The sequence below is a fragment of the Corvus cornix genome, chromosome Z, assembly GCF_000738735.6.
Source record: "Corvus cornix cornix isolate S_Up_H32 chromosome Z, ASM73873v5, whole genome shotgun sequence".
Lineage (NCBI taxonomy): Eukaryota > Metazoa > Chordata > Aves > Passeriformes > Corvidae > Corvus > Corvus cornix.
Window position 1 is genome coordinate 64,041,098 of NC_046357.1, and position 17,633 is coordinate 64,058,730.

The window sequence follows — 17,633 nt, forward strand, 5'->3', positions numbered from 1 at the left end:
ATTCTTCTGTGGTGGAAAAAGTAGGAAATTTTTACTTTGTAATGTCACCCACTGGCAGACTAGCAGTGTGGATGATGTTTTGCAGCTCATAATGCTAAAAACTGAACATAGACTTCTTCTGTTTGATTTTATTCCTTATGAAAAAATTCTTAAAATTCAATCTAAGAATGGGAATTAATGGATTTTTAAAAATTATTTTTGAAAAAATTTCCAGATGTTCAGCCCTTCTTCATTCAAAAAACTGTCTCCCTTATCTTCTAAGACCCTACTAATTAAATGAGAAAAATACCTGGTATAAAGACAGGGTTTATACCCTCATCAGACCAGCTCTTTGCAAAGAAACTGCAGTCTTGGCTCTTTCCAGGACATTTGCTTCCACTGAACATTGCAAACATTTGCAGCAACAGGCATCTTCTCTATGGTAAAAATAAAATTGACAATTCTAAGCACTGGAAAAAGATAAGAAGACATTACCAACTCTTGTTCTGCAACATACTCAACAGCAGGATACCGTATCTTAGTAGAATGTTTCCCTATAAAGAACAAGATGCCTTTTCTTCCATTATGGAAGCAACATAGGTGACGACTAAAACACAAAGGGATGATTAGTTGATTTCCAGTGTGGAATCACTCGTTTTGAGATAAATCAGTAGTGTTAGAATAAGTGAACTATTTGTCTCTCAAGTAAACAGATATTCAGTGGTGCCTTCTAAATTACTCAGAAAAATAGTAGAAGTTTTCTCTTTTTGATTAACAGACTAACGCAAGGCTTCTAATTTAAAGATGAGCATAAATTTTGTGCCCTGAAACCTAGTGCTCTTAATAATGTAACATGAGAAGCTTATAGTATAAAGCTTAAACTGGCATTTTTATGAATGTCGAAGTAAGCTCAGCTACTGCCAGTAGTCATACCATCAAGTATTTTTCTTCATATGTTCTTCTTCTCTCTTATATTTAAGTATATTCACATACTCTCAAGCAGTTACCTTTTCTTCCAAGTTCAAAATGTGGAACATAACTAAATGGGAGCAAAACTGAGACAAAATCAAAACAAAACCAATAAAGTATGTTGCAAAAAATAAATATGGGAGAAGAAAAAAGTAACGGCTTTCAGAAACCATTGTAGTTTAATTATTTTTCAGTAGATGCTCACAGATCTCTTTTAACTACTTATTCACAGAAAACAGATTAAGGATTTTTCCAGTAGCATGGGAAATTTAGTTTAAAGATCTATCATTATTAATGTAAGTACTCTGAGGCAATTAAGAATGGAAAGCACACAGTGCTAAGAGAGCATGAGATGACAGAAATATATGGCGAGACGTTAGAATACTCACTTCCTGTGCCGGCAGAGGAAAAAAAATTGCTTATAGAAATAGACTGTATTTAAATAATAAACAGCAGAAGGTAGCCCTTTATGACAGTTTCAACATAGTTTTTTAGTAACTTAGAAGAATTTGGAGGAAGACTGCATAGAACAAAAATAAGTCAAACTTTGGAAAACTTGCTGAGAAAAGCTAAATTACATGTATCTTTCACGTATTTTATACTAAAACAGTATGTTGTGATGCTAACTTTGAGCAGCGATGCAGTGAGTTCTGTGTCTTCAGGATGCTTCTAAAGGTGCAGTTATCTGACTGTGCCAGGAGTCACAGTAGACCTGATCCTTTAATATGCATATTACAACCTAAAAATAAAAATCTAACACGACCAGAATCTGTCTAGAAGGCTTTTTTGTTCTTCTGGGATAAGATGCAATGCAAATCACAGTCTGATGAGAAAAAACTATTACCTAAGCAAACACTAACCAAACAGTACAAGGATTCCTGAAAAGCCAATGACTTACGAGAACATGAAGCTTCTCAACAAAATAATGTATAGTATAGTACAGTACAGTATAGGTGCATATACAAAAAACTAAAGTAAGGCTGTAAACAGCAAGAAAGTTCTTGGTTCTGCATTAGAAACCCAGCTAAAAATGTCAGATGCAACTGAAAAGAATACATAATGAATATACATGGCACCATGATTTGTAACTTGCTAAACATGCCAATTTCAGAGTACGAAACAAAATTACATGGTTGTGGATACTGGAAAGTTTTTGTAGGATTTTTTTTAAGGTTAAAATTTTACTGCTAGAACAAGGAAGTACACTATTGTACTCATCAAGCAGTGTACTTCAGGATGACTCAGGAATGTAACTGCCAGTCACGACATGCCTAAGCTTTGGCTGAATAGTTTTTGAGAAATTCAGTCTGAAACCTCCTTGGTTTTCCATATCTGTTAAGTTAGTACTTCCATACTTATTTATATACAAGAAGAGACAAGTTGCTATCATTTAAGTTGCTATACAAAGTAGTTGCTATAGAAGAAGCAGAGCTCTGCATGCATACACCAGTCCATCAGAAGAATTACTTTTGCCTGCATGCGTACTGCATGAAAAACATCAGCATAAAGACTCCCATCACCTGCTCAGGTCTGCCTTCAGACGACGCCCTTTTACAATAAAGGTCTCTCAATTTGCCTCTGATGACAAGGCAAAATATTAAATGGCTCCCTTTTCACAGAGTGAATAAATACTTTGGCCACAATATACACTTGGAAAGGTATGAGTAACTTACCCATGTTGCAAACGCAAATCAACATATGAAAATGTATTGTGTTTATTCAAATACTGATTGTTGACAGAAGGTTAGCTACTGCATATCACCTATCACTGTTACTGTAAGTCATGTCAGAAAACATAACAATGCAGTGGACCCAAATATTAAAATGTTTGCTGCTTTTAGTTTCACTGTCATATGCCCCCAACAACAATAATGCTTTAGACTTCTAATGCAGACTTCTGTTCTTGTGGGTTCTGTGAATAGTTGTTTTTGTTTCAGGTTTAGAGTCATAGAATATTCTGAGCTGGAAGAGACCCACAAGGACCATCAAGTCAACTCCTGGCCTTGCACAGGAGCACTGAAGAGTTACACCATGTGCCTGTGAGCATTGTCCAAATGCTTCTTGAACTTTGTCAGGCTTGGTGAGCACTTCCCTGAGGAGCCTGTTCTAGTGCCCAGCCACCCTCTGGGTGAAGAACCTTTTCCTGATACCCAACCTAAACCTCCCCTGACACAACTTCAGGCCATTCCCTCGGGTCCTGTCACTGGTCTCCACAGAGAAGAGATCAGTGCCTGCCCCTGCTCTTCCTCTCATGAGGAAGTGTAACTGCAGTGAGGTCTCCCCTCTGTCTCCTCCAGGCAGTTGATCTGAATTTTGACCCTCCACATAAAGAGTACTGGCATCTTAACCACAGGGCCTAATTCTTCTCATGAAAAATTTTGCACTTGAAACAGTACTGATACAACAAAACCTGAAACCCAGATTTTAAACTCACAGCTTCCAGGCTATGTAAACTTGGTATACATAAGGTATATATAGACATACATATGGTCAGAGGATACATCTATTTCAAAGAAAATGAAGTTTATTTTAGCCTAATGCTAACAGTATTCCCCACATTTTTAAAAAGTAAGTACTTACATGGCATTACTATTTAATGTTTTCTAGAGCAGAACAGATGTACAATTCCACTTGAAGTTATGTTAATATGTGTTACGGTACTTTACATGTAACACTGTATAGTCAAAATCACAGACTAAAAATAAAAAGAATCCTACGAAAGTATGGCACTGTTTTACTGATAACTAGTCCTCATAAACAGCTGTTCAGATTTCCTGACTTGAAGTCTTTCTCACAAAAAACCCCTATTTATCAAATACTAAAAATTTCTTTACGGAGAATAATCCTGAAATATTGAAGAAGCATTTCAAAGTACTTTTTCAGTTTCCAAAATTAACACTCTCAATCCTGATTCCACATTCTGAGAAAAGACAAAAGAACTTCTGAGAAATTACCCAGTGTAAATCAGGCTCTTTCCTTTATAAACTAACAAAGCCATCCTGCCAAAATAGCGAACGAAAGCTATCAGATAGATGCATTAAAATTCCCTCTCATCCATGAAAAACCAAGAAAACACCCTTTCTGCTTCACTAGTTTTAATTTCACTGCAATGTGAAAGCACCCTTTTTCCCCTTTTCTTAAGTAGATTCTGAATTGAATTTCATGAGAAGGACATGAAAGATATATTCTGTAAGTATACAGAATATAAAAATGGCTTGGTTCAATGAGGCCTTGAAGTCATGTCCAACTTTCTAACCTTTCAAAAAGCAGCTTCCACATGCATAAAACTGATCAGCCTCACATTGAACATCTGAAAATAGTACCTGGGGCACTTTGATGATCGCTGGTCACAAAACAGACAACACCCTAGGATGGTGGACTTTTTGATCTTCCAGTAACAGACTTTTAAATGTGACTTGTTTTCCTGTACAGCTTAACAACTGGATCTGCAATTCAATACTACAGAGCAGGGTTTAGATCAGAATGCAATTTTCTTCAAATGTCCTGCGCAAATACTCACTCGATTGTTAAACAGGTTTAGCAGCAACTCAGGAAACTTTCCAATTGTAACCAAAAATGTTACAGAATAGAAATGAAGAGAGAAAACCAGGGGTACATACATGAACTATGCTGATAAACTATTCACTGACTAAAAACTTTTTTTTCCTCCTTCTAAGAATTTCAGCCTCCAATATAGACTAAAACAGTTACAGACTGTAATGCTAATTTTACAGACAGGTATTCTGTACCTAATGAAGAATACTTGAAGTAGTAAGGCCTGAAGAACAGGCCCTGTGACAAAGCTGACCTCTAGACGAATCTTCCAACCAAATGTTCTATGCATCCACTAATTAGTGAAGTATTATTAGCAATATGATATAGGTATTTATCTTCCCACATTTAGAAACTGGACAAGGCCATATACGGCCTTGTTTGGGGGCGGAGGATCAAAGACAACTTCCTTGGTTCCTCCTTAAGCCCTGGCCAGGCTTTGGGAGAAACCCAATAGGAGAATAAAACCAGATGTTCCTGCATTAGAAGTAATGGTAGCTTGCTTATTATAAAAGCTGGGCTACTCTCACAGCAAAGTTGGAAGCCTCGTTGCCTGCAAAGGCAGACGCACCACATGATTTCTCAGTTACTGGGCATGGTTCTCCAGTCCTTCGCTGTGACACCTTCCCCCAGCCGCTATGTGGATATGGATGAAGGGTGAAGTACGGTAACTGTAATCTTTCATAATCACTTCAGGGATGTTTTTGTAGTAATGACTATGTCATTGCTTAGCTTATCCTTTTGTGATTCTTTGCAGTTTTGCATTACAGTAAGTTACACTATTCGTTAAGTTGATGTCTGTCTCTGACCCTATCCATCAGCAAAACAATACTGTAAAATCAAATTCCACCATCCCAGTTTACAAAAAATATGTCTTAAAATACCTTCCTAGTATTGATTCTGAAGTTAAATACATAGAAGTGAAGCTCTCTCAGAAAACACAAACCTACTTGAAACAAGCTGACCCACTTTATTATCTCTGCTATCGAAAGCTGTTAACAGACTATTAGAGAGTGTGTAAAATCAAAAAGTTATTTAAAGTTCCCGTTGAACAGGAAATAGTTGAAAACACATCCAAAAATTTCCCCGCTAGGCAGTTTGATTTATTATACAACATGACTTTAGTAAACATAAATAAAATTTATGTCATGACTATGTTACATAAACAATATTCACCAGATATTCTGTATGAGTGAAAGCCAGCACTGTGTGTCTTTAAGTAAGATTGACTAATTACAAACCAAATGCATGAATTTCACTCACAATTTCTAGATCAGCAAAACAAGCATGACTTTGCATGTCTGCATGACATAAATGACACACTGCTGATTTTGTATTCAGCTATGAGTACAGATAATTCAGATATATACCTCAGATAATTTTGTACCCCGGCCAACATATAAAGCTATTTCAAATTAACAGGCACAACTAGGGACTAAAATTTTATTTATGTCACCTAGCCAGCAATTAAATTGCATGAGAAGCTGAAACCAGATGCAACTGTCTTAAGGGTGTTTTACCTACTCAAACAAATCCTCTGTTTCTGGAAGCCTGTCTTAGGCAATCAAGTTCTTAGTAGATGACCCCTCTCAAAAATAATATGCCATGGGAACCAGCGAAGTATTTTGCAGTTCTGTTAGAAGCAGTGCGGGGACAGAATCTGCTAGAGCATGAAATCCTTCCAGAATATAAATGCTTTGTAAGATCAGGAAGCAAACTCCTCCTTCCAGATTTTTTTTTTTAAAGGAAATATGGTTGTCATGCCAACAGTCGGAGAACAGCAGGCTGCAGCGACAGCTAGTGATGAAGCCTGTTTCTGTCTTAAGAGTTTTCCTGGGAGACTGTCAATGAATTACAGGCTGTTCTGAGCAGCAGCACACTCTCACTAAATACTGCCTAAGATTACAGGTTTGGCTTCTGTAATTATTCTGTCCCTTGCTTCCAAACTCAGGCACTTGACCTCCTAGTAAGAACGGAGCTGACATACTTGGTCAGTGTACATGCATGCATACAGACCTTGAGGTGTACTGTCCTTGAGGTCCTGTTGGGATCTGCCACAGCCAGAACTACACTCTCCAGTGCTGCATGTATCAGCAGAGGGTTCAGGGTCTAACTGGAAAGGAGCCAGCACCCATTCCACAGTCAGAGCTGTGGCTGCTGAATGAGGCAAAACTCTTTGGAAAAGAAGAGATCTAGTCAACTCCCCAAGACATAAAAGACACAGCTCAGGACTACATACCAGTATTATGAAACCAACTTACTGATCAGAAATGCAAAGTTTTATTCAGAAAACCCCATGAGAAGATAGCTATAAAAGCTGTAACAGAAGCCACAGCAAGAGAAAAATGTGAGGGGCATCCCTTGCTGCTGGTAAATAAATCTCCTTCTTTTGTAATACCACAATAAAAATAGACCCATGGTTTGGAAAATGGCATGACACAGAACACAGCTAAAAGGGCATCTTATGAATTAAAATATCACTCTTAATTCAGAACTTGTTGATTATTTTCAGTCAGTTCAACTGACATGAAGTGAAGTAGTTCACGGCATCCAAGTTAGCATGAAACAATTCACTGTTTTCATGTGCTATGTATGACACTATTATAGGTTACAGTGAGGAACCCACAAGATACAAGTGCCTTATAAAGTAGATAGAAGTTTATGCTTATAAACTATCTGCCACTTTTTTTTATGTTTATACAGTTAAGTATTCCCCTGAATATGTTGCACACCATTATTATGACATCTTCCAGAGATGTCATTACCAGAAAAACATATTCTCAAAGACATAAAAGTGATGATGCTGAGAGGGCAATGGGTGTGACAACTCTGTTTCACACACATGGAAAATAAGATAATGAAAAAAACCTTAGAAAACTTTACTTATATTTCATTATCTACCCAATTAGGTAGTTTTATTCTAAACGTGCATAAGCAATGTTACATTATAAATGTAATTCTACTGAAGAGACTGAAAAGTATTAGTAGTTCTTATGCTTCCATTTGTTTCATCACACCCTCAAGTGCACCTGAAAGCATGTTAAGCTATGTATACAGTAAAGTTATATAGTGATTGCAATGCACTGTGAAGCAGTCTGACTTAAGGCAACTTAGCTAATTTGAAAACATGCTTAATCACTCAAGAGAGAAGGGAGAATAATTTCCCTCAATAGAGTAACAAGCCATGGTGAAAAAGGGGTAGTGTATGTACCATCTTGCCTAGCAAGGTTTCTAACTTGGCCTCTGTACCGGTTTGGCCAAATTTAGAAATATATCCTCTGAGAGAAGTCACAACCACCCCTCCCCCACCAGGTTCGGGAAAAAATAAATTTTCCTCGAAGGAAAGTGAAGAAGACAAAACTATTTATTTAACAAACACACGGGAAAGGAAAATAATGTTAAATGGTAAAATCTTTCACTGTGGAGGAAAAACCTGGGAAAGTGTCAGAGTCCTCCCTTTGGTCTCCTCGGAGCTGGGGCTTGGGCCGGGGCCAGGCCCTCTGTGCCCGGTGGAAAGTCCTCCCGATGTGTTCTGATGTTACAGCAATCAAGCAGTCCAGTAGAAAAGGGAGAACATCCGAAATTCCAGAGAAGGAAAAATTCAACTCGCAGTCTCTCTCCAGAGAACAAAGCAGCTGAACCACTGGCCAAAAAAACTGTCCTGGGCGCAGCAAGCCGGGTGCTTCCTCCCTCCCCTGCCGCAGTGGGGAAAACCAATTGCTATCTGTGTGTGACCTTGAACAAGCTGCAAACTGCTTTGCAAAAGTTTTGCTCAGTTTTTTCCTTCCCCCTCTCAGGCTCAGTTTAGAGGCATAGAAAGGCACAGGAATTAATTTCTGGGCATAGGTAGCGATATGGGATACACATCATAAGGTCACCCCAAGACAGCCTCACAAAACAGTCTCAGAAGCAAACAATGGAAACAATTACTACCAAGCATACAGGGACCAGCTCAGAAATCGTTTTCAGAGTAGAACTGTATAGCTTTTTATCAAATTGTGAAAAGTACATTTTATAGTGCTGGCTTTCGCAGATGTGTTGTACATTGCAATGTTGGCCTTGTGGGAGTGGTTCTGTTGTTAAGTGCATTTTAATATTGGTTCTGTGGGAGTGGTTTTGTTGTTATGAGGGGAGGGGGCTGAGTGTTGACTTTCACTGGGGATTGGAGCTATTTTTAACACGAAGGTTGTACTGAGATAGGAGGATTGTTGTAATTGGATAACATCTAACCAATGAGGGAATGGAAACCTCTTGAATGCATAGAACAGTAACAACTACCCTCCACGAAGACAACTACACATGCTCTAAAAAGGCGGGATGGGGGAGGAGCCATGTTAATTAGTTCAAGATGGTTTTAATATGAAAAATGCTTTATAACTATGTAATAAGCTGATGCAATACCCAGGGGCATATAAGGGGGGGTTGCTACTGTTGAGGGTGTGCTATGCAGCCAGCGCTGTTACTTTTTGCCTTGTTGACCTTGTCTCCTATTAAATCTTTCAAAATTTGATTAAAGAGTGAGTTCTATTTCTCATAAAACAGTCCAGCACTTCAGTGTTTTTAGTGTCTTTAGAAAGACAGAATAGAAGGTATGCCTACTAAATCTCAAAAGAACATGAAGGTGACCTGAAGTTCACTCAAGGACAGGCTAAAAATTCAGAGTAATTTTGGTGAAAAAAACTTGGAAATTATTCAACAAGGGCATATGCTAAATCCTCTTAGGAAGGAAAGATCAACTATATGGAACATGATTTTGAAAAGCTAGCAAGGAAGCAGAGCCACAGAAAAAGATTAAGGTCTTATACTGGATCAAAAATTTAACATGAGTCAATACCTTCCATGTTAAAAAATTAATTACTGGACTGTGAGGTGTAAGTAGCATGGAAGTTATGCAAATGAACTCCTTATTCAAATGACACTGGATCTGGAATTCTGATGTCTAGCTTTTGATCAAACTTGTAGAAAGATGTCAGTCACATGTAGAACAACTAGGGGAAATCAGTGAAAACAATCAAGAGATCTAGAAAACAGGAACCAGGGGAAAATATTGCAGAAGCAGTCATTATTAACCTTATGAATTTACTCAACTGGGAGACAATTCCTCTATGACACAAAGAAATGTTAAAAAAAAGAGAGGTATCAGGCTGTTCTGCATGAGCAGAGTACTTAGGATGATGTAGTAAGTGTAAAATCCAACAGGAAAAGTGGAATAAAATACAATGAAAAGCCAAACAGTTAAAAACTGTGGACTTCTAAGTTCACTGCTCAGGAATGCCTAGAAGAGGTCAGATCCTGAACTATTATAAATGACGCAGGACTGGGTGATTCTGCCTGGAGTATGACAGGGACCAGGTGATTTCTTTTAGGCCTGCTATTTTTGACAATAATGCACTCAAAACAAATATTACAGCCAACTCAAGACACAAAACATGAAAGCCAAAGCTAACTTCTATGCTGCCATAGCCAGAGTGTTCCATCATTAAGAGAAGTAGCTTAAAATGACCCTGAGTAGATGTACACTATACTGCAAGCACTTCCACTGTAGGATAGGTAAATGTTCAAGAATCCAGACAGGAATTTATGTTTCTAGATCTTTCTTCTCCACTGACTACTTGAAAACGTCAAGTATAAAACCCCTGTAGTTTCATGGACTTGCATAAATTTACAGCTGGTGTATAATTCAAGCCTCTTCTCCCCTAAGCAACACATCTGGATTAGCTCTTAGTACAGTATTGCACAATGCAGTCTCACAAACATCCCATTTGAAACTAAGTAGGTAAGATTTTTACCTATCTTTAGCAAATTATACACAAAACCTACACTTTATATTCTTGTTGGTATTGTCTGTAATTATTCTACAACAAAACTTTGCCAAACCATGTAAATTAGTTTTGCACTTACAATACTTTCTTTTTAAGTTTTGGAAATCATACTATTATCAAATTTCTGAAAAGCCTTTCCAACAATCATTCCTCACCTCTTTACCATGCTATTGCTACCACACTGAAAAGACACGTGCGCTATTATTAATTGAATGTGTATTTCAAAGAACAGCAAGAGACAAAATCCCACATTTGGTATAAGTTAAGTACAGAAGCTTCACTTTCAGGTCCTAAATTCTTAAACCATTTATCAAATGTTTTGATCTCAGTGGAGCCAATCGATGCTCAAGCCTTGGAAATTAAATAGCCTGAGAGAAAGAAAACTTAAGTGAAAAATTCTGAATCCTTAAAAGGATTAAACACAGGTATTTAAAAATATAATAAGCTTCTGCAGCACAGAATGTTTCAATACGCATTGAGTAATAGTTTTCATGAACATTAAAGAATTCTTCATGTATCTGAAAGCCAACACTTACAAAAGTACCTAAAGATGTAAGACCCATGGAAATAAGAATAGTTCCAGTAGAATGCTATCATAGTCCTGATTCGGCACTTAGTAACACTGATTTAAGTTTCTGCAGTGCAGTTCAAAATATATCTTTAACACAGCAGCAGAAGCTGGATAATGAGGAAATGTTAGGCCTCTCGTGCTCTCCTTGGTGCAGTCTCCAAAATGAAAAGAAAAACCCACCACAAATGAATAAGCTTCAAGTGTAAAAAACAACCAACCAAAAAGTTTCAAGTGTAAAATAAACCAACCAAAAGGTACAACCTACCCGCAGCCACTGTTTCTCTGTGAGAGCATCACTATAGTCCACATCCCTGCGTTGACGGGATCCTCTTCCAAATATTTTCTCTTCCTCTTCTTCACATGTAAGCCTTTCAACTTCAGCATCATCCTTAATAATCCAGGATGGTAATTCATCCTCCTCCATCAGGCGGGGTTTACGTTTAGGGTTTCTGGCATCCTCCCTGCGACGATCCATGTCCATGCGCTGCAATGGCAATTTGCAAAGGATAAAAAAGTTTTAAAGGCATGTATTAAGTGAACTATGTCAATGCCTACCTACCTAACTACACTTGAAACTTTAAACAAAGTCCTTCACAGGTATCTCCCTTTCATAATACTCCTAAATACTTCTAAAATGCTACTGTAAAAAGAAGAAGCTACACTCAATTGTTCATTTTCAGTCATATTCACTACTACATAACTAGCTTTCACTGAAGGAACCATAGTTCCTTCAACAACACACAGACAAGTGACACAAAGCAGATCACAAGAACACTGCTGTCCCCGTAAGGTTTTACTACTATGTAACTAAAAAGAGTAACTGAAAATACGCTTGTTTTGTGAGCCTGGATAACAGAAGAAAATTTAAAAGTTGGTGTAAGAAACAAAGAATCAAAGCAGCATTAATAAATTCAGAGAAAAGCTTGTTCACACAGAGCCAGAAAGCAAGCCAACATGGTTGAATCCCTGAATTTTTCTGATCTTCCTGCTGTACTAGACAAAAATCAAAACACAAAAACATCAGATAAATTAGGTAAAGTGTTAAGAACATTAGAAGATAATGTTAAGACTTTCAGCTGAAATTTAAATAATTATTCAAGTGTGGTGAACAATTAACTCAGATGTGGATACAGACGATACATTCTCACGATCTACTGTAGACTCATCAGTGAGCTGTTTTATAATCCTCCCGGGGAAGCATCCATCTCTATAAACTATATGCTGACCTGGCTTCCTATGGTCCCAGGAATTGCATCTGCATTTTCTTAAGTACTCGAATCAGGTAATATGAAGAGGCATTTCAAATATGCCTTTTGAAGAGTCATATAGTACTTAACACTCAGTAATAAGCTGCTAAGCAGAGAAAACAAACAGATGGCCACCGACATTTCATTTTTGTATTTGAAAAAAATTATGTAAATAGACAGGCATCAGAACTGGCTATAGCATTTTAAGAGGCTACTGCTTTGGCCACTAAACCTTCATAAAAAATCGTTCTCAATTGTGGGCAAATGTCTCCCTCGTGTACATGATGCTGCAGTTAACACACAATGCCAACTAGATATATCATCATTTTACAACCTTAGCCAAAACACAGACATGCATGAATTCAGAGGTATTATCTCTCCAGAGGGACAGCTGAAACCCAGCCAAATTTAAAAACTGAGGCTTAGTGACGGCACCATTGAATATGCTGAATATTCTCTCATCTTGGCAGTTTTCAAACACAAGCGTTTCTAAAATACTACCTGAGGGAGAGCACCTTACAACTTGTCTTCATCATCTTGCCTTGTGCACTACCTGATTTCTAAACTCGGTGAAAAGCAGAAAGCAAGATGTATGTCTTCAGTCTGTAGGTCCAGTTACATTCATGAAGCAACTATAAATATATGTGGGTATTCCCTATTCCCCATTACTGCAGGCAATAGTGAATGGGCTGTGCAGCCTGTAGTTTTATATAGCAGACTTCCATATTTCACCTTTTAATGAACAACTCATTCAATTTGAATTAATTTCAAAAAGTGTCTCATTCAAGCCAGACATGCAGCTTGGTTTACTGCTAACATGACAATCAGAAAGCTGCACCAAGAGACAGCTCCAATGGGATAAATGAAATAAATTTCTCTATTATTTAGTACAGAACTTGAATGAAGTCAGAGACATCATATTTTAATGACATTAAGTACATGAAGCCAATGCTGAAACTTTGTATTTTTTCGCTGATGAACATGATTCTTTGTCTAAAACAAAGACTGAACACTAAGACAGTATATTATAATAGCTGTTTGCTGATATAAAAGTGCTTGGGAAGGAAAATTAAAGACAATCTCAGTTAATCTGAGATTAGTCAGAGATAAAAACTGACTTTGTTTTCTAAGGATACTACTCAAACCATATTTACATCTGGGGAACCTCTGGTTATATCTTCCCCTATCTTTCCAAAACCTGTGTTTCCAAGAGAGATCCACATTATATAACTACTAAAATAATTGTATGTTCACTGTCCTCACAAAGGCCTAAACGCTAAAAGTAAGTCCTATGCTACCAATACTTAGACCTAAGCAAAGAACTTGAATGCTGGCACACTCAAGGCCTAAAATTTCCAGTATAGAAAAACCACAGAGCACTGCTGTCCTGTGAATTGTGAATGGTTATCTTAGACTTTCCAAATTGTAACTAAAAGACTCCTTGAAAAAAACATCCAAGCCACTCAGCGTAAAACCAGCAATTTATACACTCAGTTCTACTAGTTTGCCATGTTGGATTAAAGGAGATTGACTGTATTAGCACAACTGGAATTTTGGTACCCATTTGGCCTTCCCTTGAAAGACATTTTTTACATCAAAAATCATGACTTTTTAATGTTTTCTTTACTTAAGTAATGTGAACATAAAAAGCAACCATTTTTTCCCAGAAAAAAAGCACTATTATGAAATGAAAAGAGTTATACAGATCACATAAAACCACTGAGTATTTTCTAAATTTTTTTACTATATGAAGCCTCTAAAAGCCACAGGAACGAAGTCCACCTGTCCACCTTCTTTCTGAACAGTGTATTTAGCTCTACAGCCACATTTCAGGTCCTGTGTCAAACAACACTTCTAACCTGCAAAGTGGCTACAGAAGAGCTTCTCATGGAACTAATCTCTCTTGTTGATTGTTTTGTAACTGCTCACTTCAAGTAAGTAAAATACATGCTTTTACACACCTAAGACTAGTTAAATGAACAAACCCAAACATTTTTTCTTGGGTATTGCAGTCTCCTAAATTCTGATTACATATGCACAACTTTAAAAGGGAATGAGGTGGCACAGAGATCACTACAGTAAGGAGAATACAGACTACCTTCTGCTCTTTATCTGACTATGCAAGACTTGAAATATTGATAAAAAGACAAACAGCTCTGACTACTAGACTTGCTTTTCAGATTTTTCCTTTATAAGAAACAGTTTACAAAAATTAAAACCAATTTTTATATTAACATTTTAAATTATTTCTTAGCCATTAATATTTAACTACACTCTTTCTGTCTTATAATTTTCAAACCCCCTGCTTTCAAAGCATGTAGTTTTGCCTCTTCAAACTTTTACTACCTACTACCAACTCCTTACTTTCCCTTAAAAACTTCCATGTAGATTAATATGAAACACATAAATTTAGCCCACATAGCTTCATAAATGACTTGGATGCAGGACTTGAAGGGATACTAAGCAAGTATCAGACAATAAAAAATTGGGCAGAGCTGGTGACTCCCTCAAAAGCAAGGAGGGACTGCAGAGAGACCTCAACAAATGAGAGGACTGGGCCATCACCAACCGTATGAACCATATGAAGTTCAAAAAGGAAGAGAGAGATTCTGCTTCTGGGACAGGGAGCCCTGGATGTAAAGGCAGATGGAGGAATGAGATGTGCAGAAAGGGACCTGCGGGTCCTGGTCAATGGCAATTTGAACCCGAGTCAGCAGTGCCTGACAGCCAGGAGGGCCACCTGTGTCCTGGGGGCATCAGGCACAGCATCACCAGCCGGGCAAGGGAGGGGGATTGTCCCGCTCTGCTCTGCTCTGGGGCAGCCTCACCTCCAGTGCTGGGGCAGTTTTGGGTGCCACAACACAAGGATATAAAGCTATTGGAGAGTGTCCAAAGGAGGGCCACGAGGATGGTGAAGGGTCTGGAGGGGAAGCCGTAGGAGGAGCAGCTGAGGGCACTTGGGCTGTTCAGCCTGGAGCAGCCTGAGGACAGACCTCATTGCAGTTACAGCTTCCTTGTGAGGGAAAGAGCAGGGGCAGACTCTGATCTCTTCTCTATGGTGACAGTGACAGGACCTGAGGGAATGGCCTGAAGCTTTGTAAGGGGAGGTTTAGGCTGGGTATCAGGAAAAGGTTCTTCCCCCAGAGGGTGGCTGGGCACTAGAAGAGGTTTCCCATGGCAGTGGTCACAGCACCAGCCTGGCAGAGTTCAAGAAGTGTTTGCACAGTGCACTCAGGCACATGGTGTGACTCTTGGGAATGTCCTGTGCAGAGCCAGGTGGAATCGACCCTTGTGGTTCCCTTCTAACTCACCATATTCTGTGAAAACTGTCTTCACTCTAGGCTCCCCAACTGTTTTACAATCTGTTTTATAGCCCTCAAACTTAGTACTAAAAGTTGAAGCAAACAGGCATAAATTCACCAGCTACTTTCAACTATGGATTAGCTCTTTCCTTCTGGGTTTGAAGGAGAAATCAGAGGCTCTTTTCCAGCAGCAAACCCACTTCCACAGAACTCAGGGTATGTTCAGTCAGTAACTCAGATGAATTTTTTTTTTTCTGATCAAATGGCTACCTCTTGTCATGTAAATGTCATGTAAATCTCCTTACACCCAAATCACTGATGGAAAGTTTAAAAAGACAGGTGTCTGTAAGCACTCACTTTCTGTGCAACTTGGCTTTAGTGGTATCAGTTCTGAGCTAAGACTTAATGAAGCTTAGCACAAAAGCACTAAACTGGCAAGTCAGCAATGGCAAAGTAACAGTCGTATGGGGTAATATGGCCTTTTCCAACAGTGTACCCAAACAATTGTCACTTATGTGAAAAGGACTGCTGCACACTTGTGTAACAGCAAATTTTTACAGATGAATCCTTGAGCAGAAGACAATGAGGGACTAAAAACCTGTATTGGTTACACAGGTTTTGCTGTGGTCCTATCAGCAGTTGTTTCTAAAGTGGACACCACCTTATACACTTCCATTTATGCACATACAAGTGTCTCTCTTGTTCCATCTTGCAGAACAAAGCAGCCTCTGTAGAGGGCATGGTGCTTTACCTTCAGTACTTAAGTACTGCCCTGTACTGGTGTCAGTGAAACCCAGAGGTCCTCCAGCAATCCTCAGATTGTACAAACAATAAAAGGCAAGAGCAATACCTACAAAGACATTTGAGTAATTATTCCATCAGTGCTGCAGTAGCATAGACAAAAAAGGAAGTACTAATAAAAAGGAGTGGCTCACATTTGAACCACTACCTCTATTTTGGTAACTGTTCAACAGTTGTAGCAGCAGACACGCAGCTAACTGGATTCTTGACAACACCATCAACAATATCCCAGTTAACTCACCAAGAAAACAGCATTGTTAGTCTACTAATTTACTGCCTTGTTAAGGTTCTGTAGTTGTCCTTGCCATTACTGAAGGCCGAAAGTAGGAAGAAATGTTGAATAGTAAACATATGCTGCAGAATTAGCAAGCCAAACTGTGAGTAACATTTTTGCACTCTAAATTTCTCAGGTTGTGTGAAATTCTTCCTCCAGACTGTCAACTGTTCCACTGACAGCAAGCATTTCTGAAGTCTTTCTGTCATTTGAGCAACTCTGTATTTAAGCAGACTACACTTCTTTCCTCAGATGAACAATGCAAGTAAATAAAACCTGTTTCTCCAGTAAAGTTTTGAAAAACTTGAGTGACAAAAAGATTATGGTCTTTGTTAAAAACACTAGAGAAGATAATTTATTTATGATTATACCATCCTTACCATAAAGAGATCAAATTCCTCCTCACGTCGAGCAATCATCTGATTCAGAGTCTCATCATCAGGAACTTCATCTTCTTCCTGGTTAGAAAGACGGATAAAATTATTAGAAAGTACTCACATGCACCTAGAAGTAACAGCCTCTATCAGCTCAGAGCTTCACTGACCCTCTCTCGCTGACAACATATGTGCAGCACTTAAAACTGAAATGAAAACTTTTGAAGTGTTTAGCTATTCAGAAGTAACAAAATAACATACTAAGAGTGACAAATGAGACTTATTACCACCTTCAAAATTCAAGAATGAGGAAATGAGCAAATACACAACCAGGAAATTTTGGGTTGTGGTTTTCCTGGGTCAGAAGCACATTTAGTGCTTTGGTTAAAATGGATGTGTTTCTGTTCTGCTATTCTACAGTACTCCTTCAGAAATACCATTCTACATTTTGAGGTCTTTCCCATCAAAGCCAGGGGAATGAAAAATTTCTGATTAAATGAAAACAATGAAACATGTTTTTATACTGGAAAATAACCCTGCTGAATCACTTTCTCTTGACCATTTTTTGCTTACGAACTCAGATGTGAACATTTTACTGCAGACAAAATGGATTATTTCATAAAAACAGAAACAGACACTAGAAAAACAATTTAGAACTGTAGTGTTCAATGGAAAACGTTAAACCTGAAACAGTTATGATACCCATTTTAAAACAAAGCCCTCAGTGTTCACTCTTCCTCCC

At 38.2% G+C, this 17,633-nt stretch overlaps 1 protein-coding gene across 5 annotated transcripts in view; it reads right to left on the reverse strand.

Annotated features, from left to right (window-relative positions):
* The window catches only part of SMARCA2 (SWI/SNF related, matrix associated, actin dependent regulator of chromatin, subfamily a, member 2), a 120,857-nt gene that overhangs the window by 28,380 nt on the left and 74,844 nt on the right, over positions 1–17,633 (reverse strand). For all 5 annotated transcript variants that reach the window (XM_039567257.1, XM_039567254.1, XM_039567256.1 and 2 more), the window contains 2 exons: positions 16,898–16,975; positions 11,159–11,377 (listed from right to left, as the gene is read on the reverse strand). In XM_039567257.1, the coding sequence (XP_039423191.1) occupies positions 11,159–11,377; positions 16,898–16,975 (297 nt within the window). The remainder of the gene's footprint in view (positions 1–11,158; positions 11,378–16,897; positions 16,976–17,633) is intronic.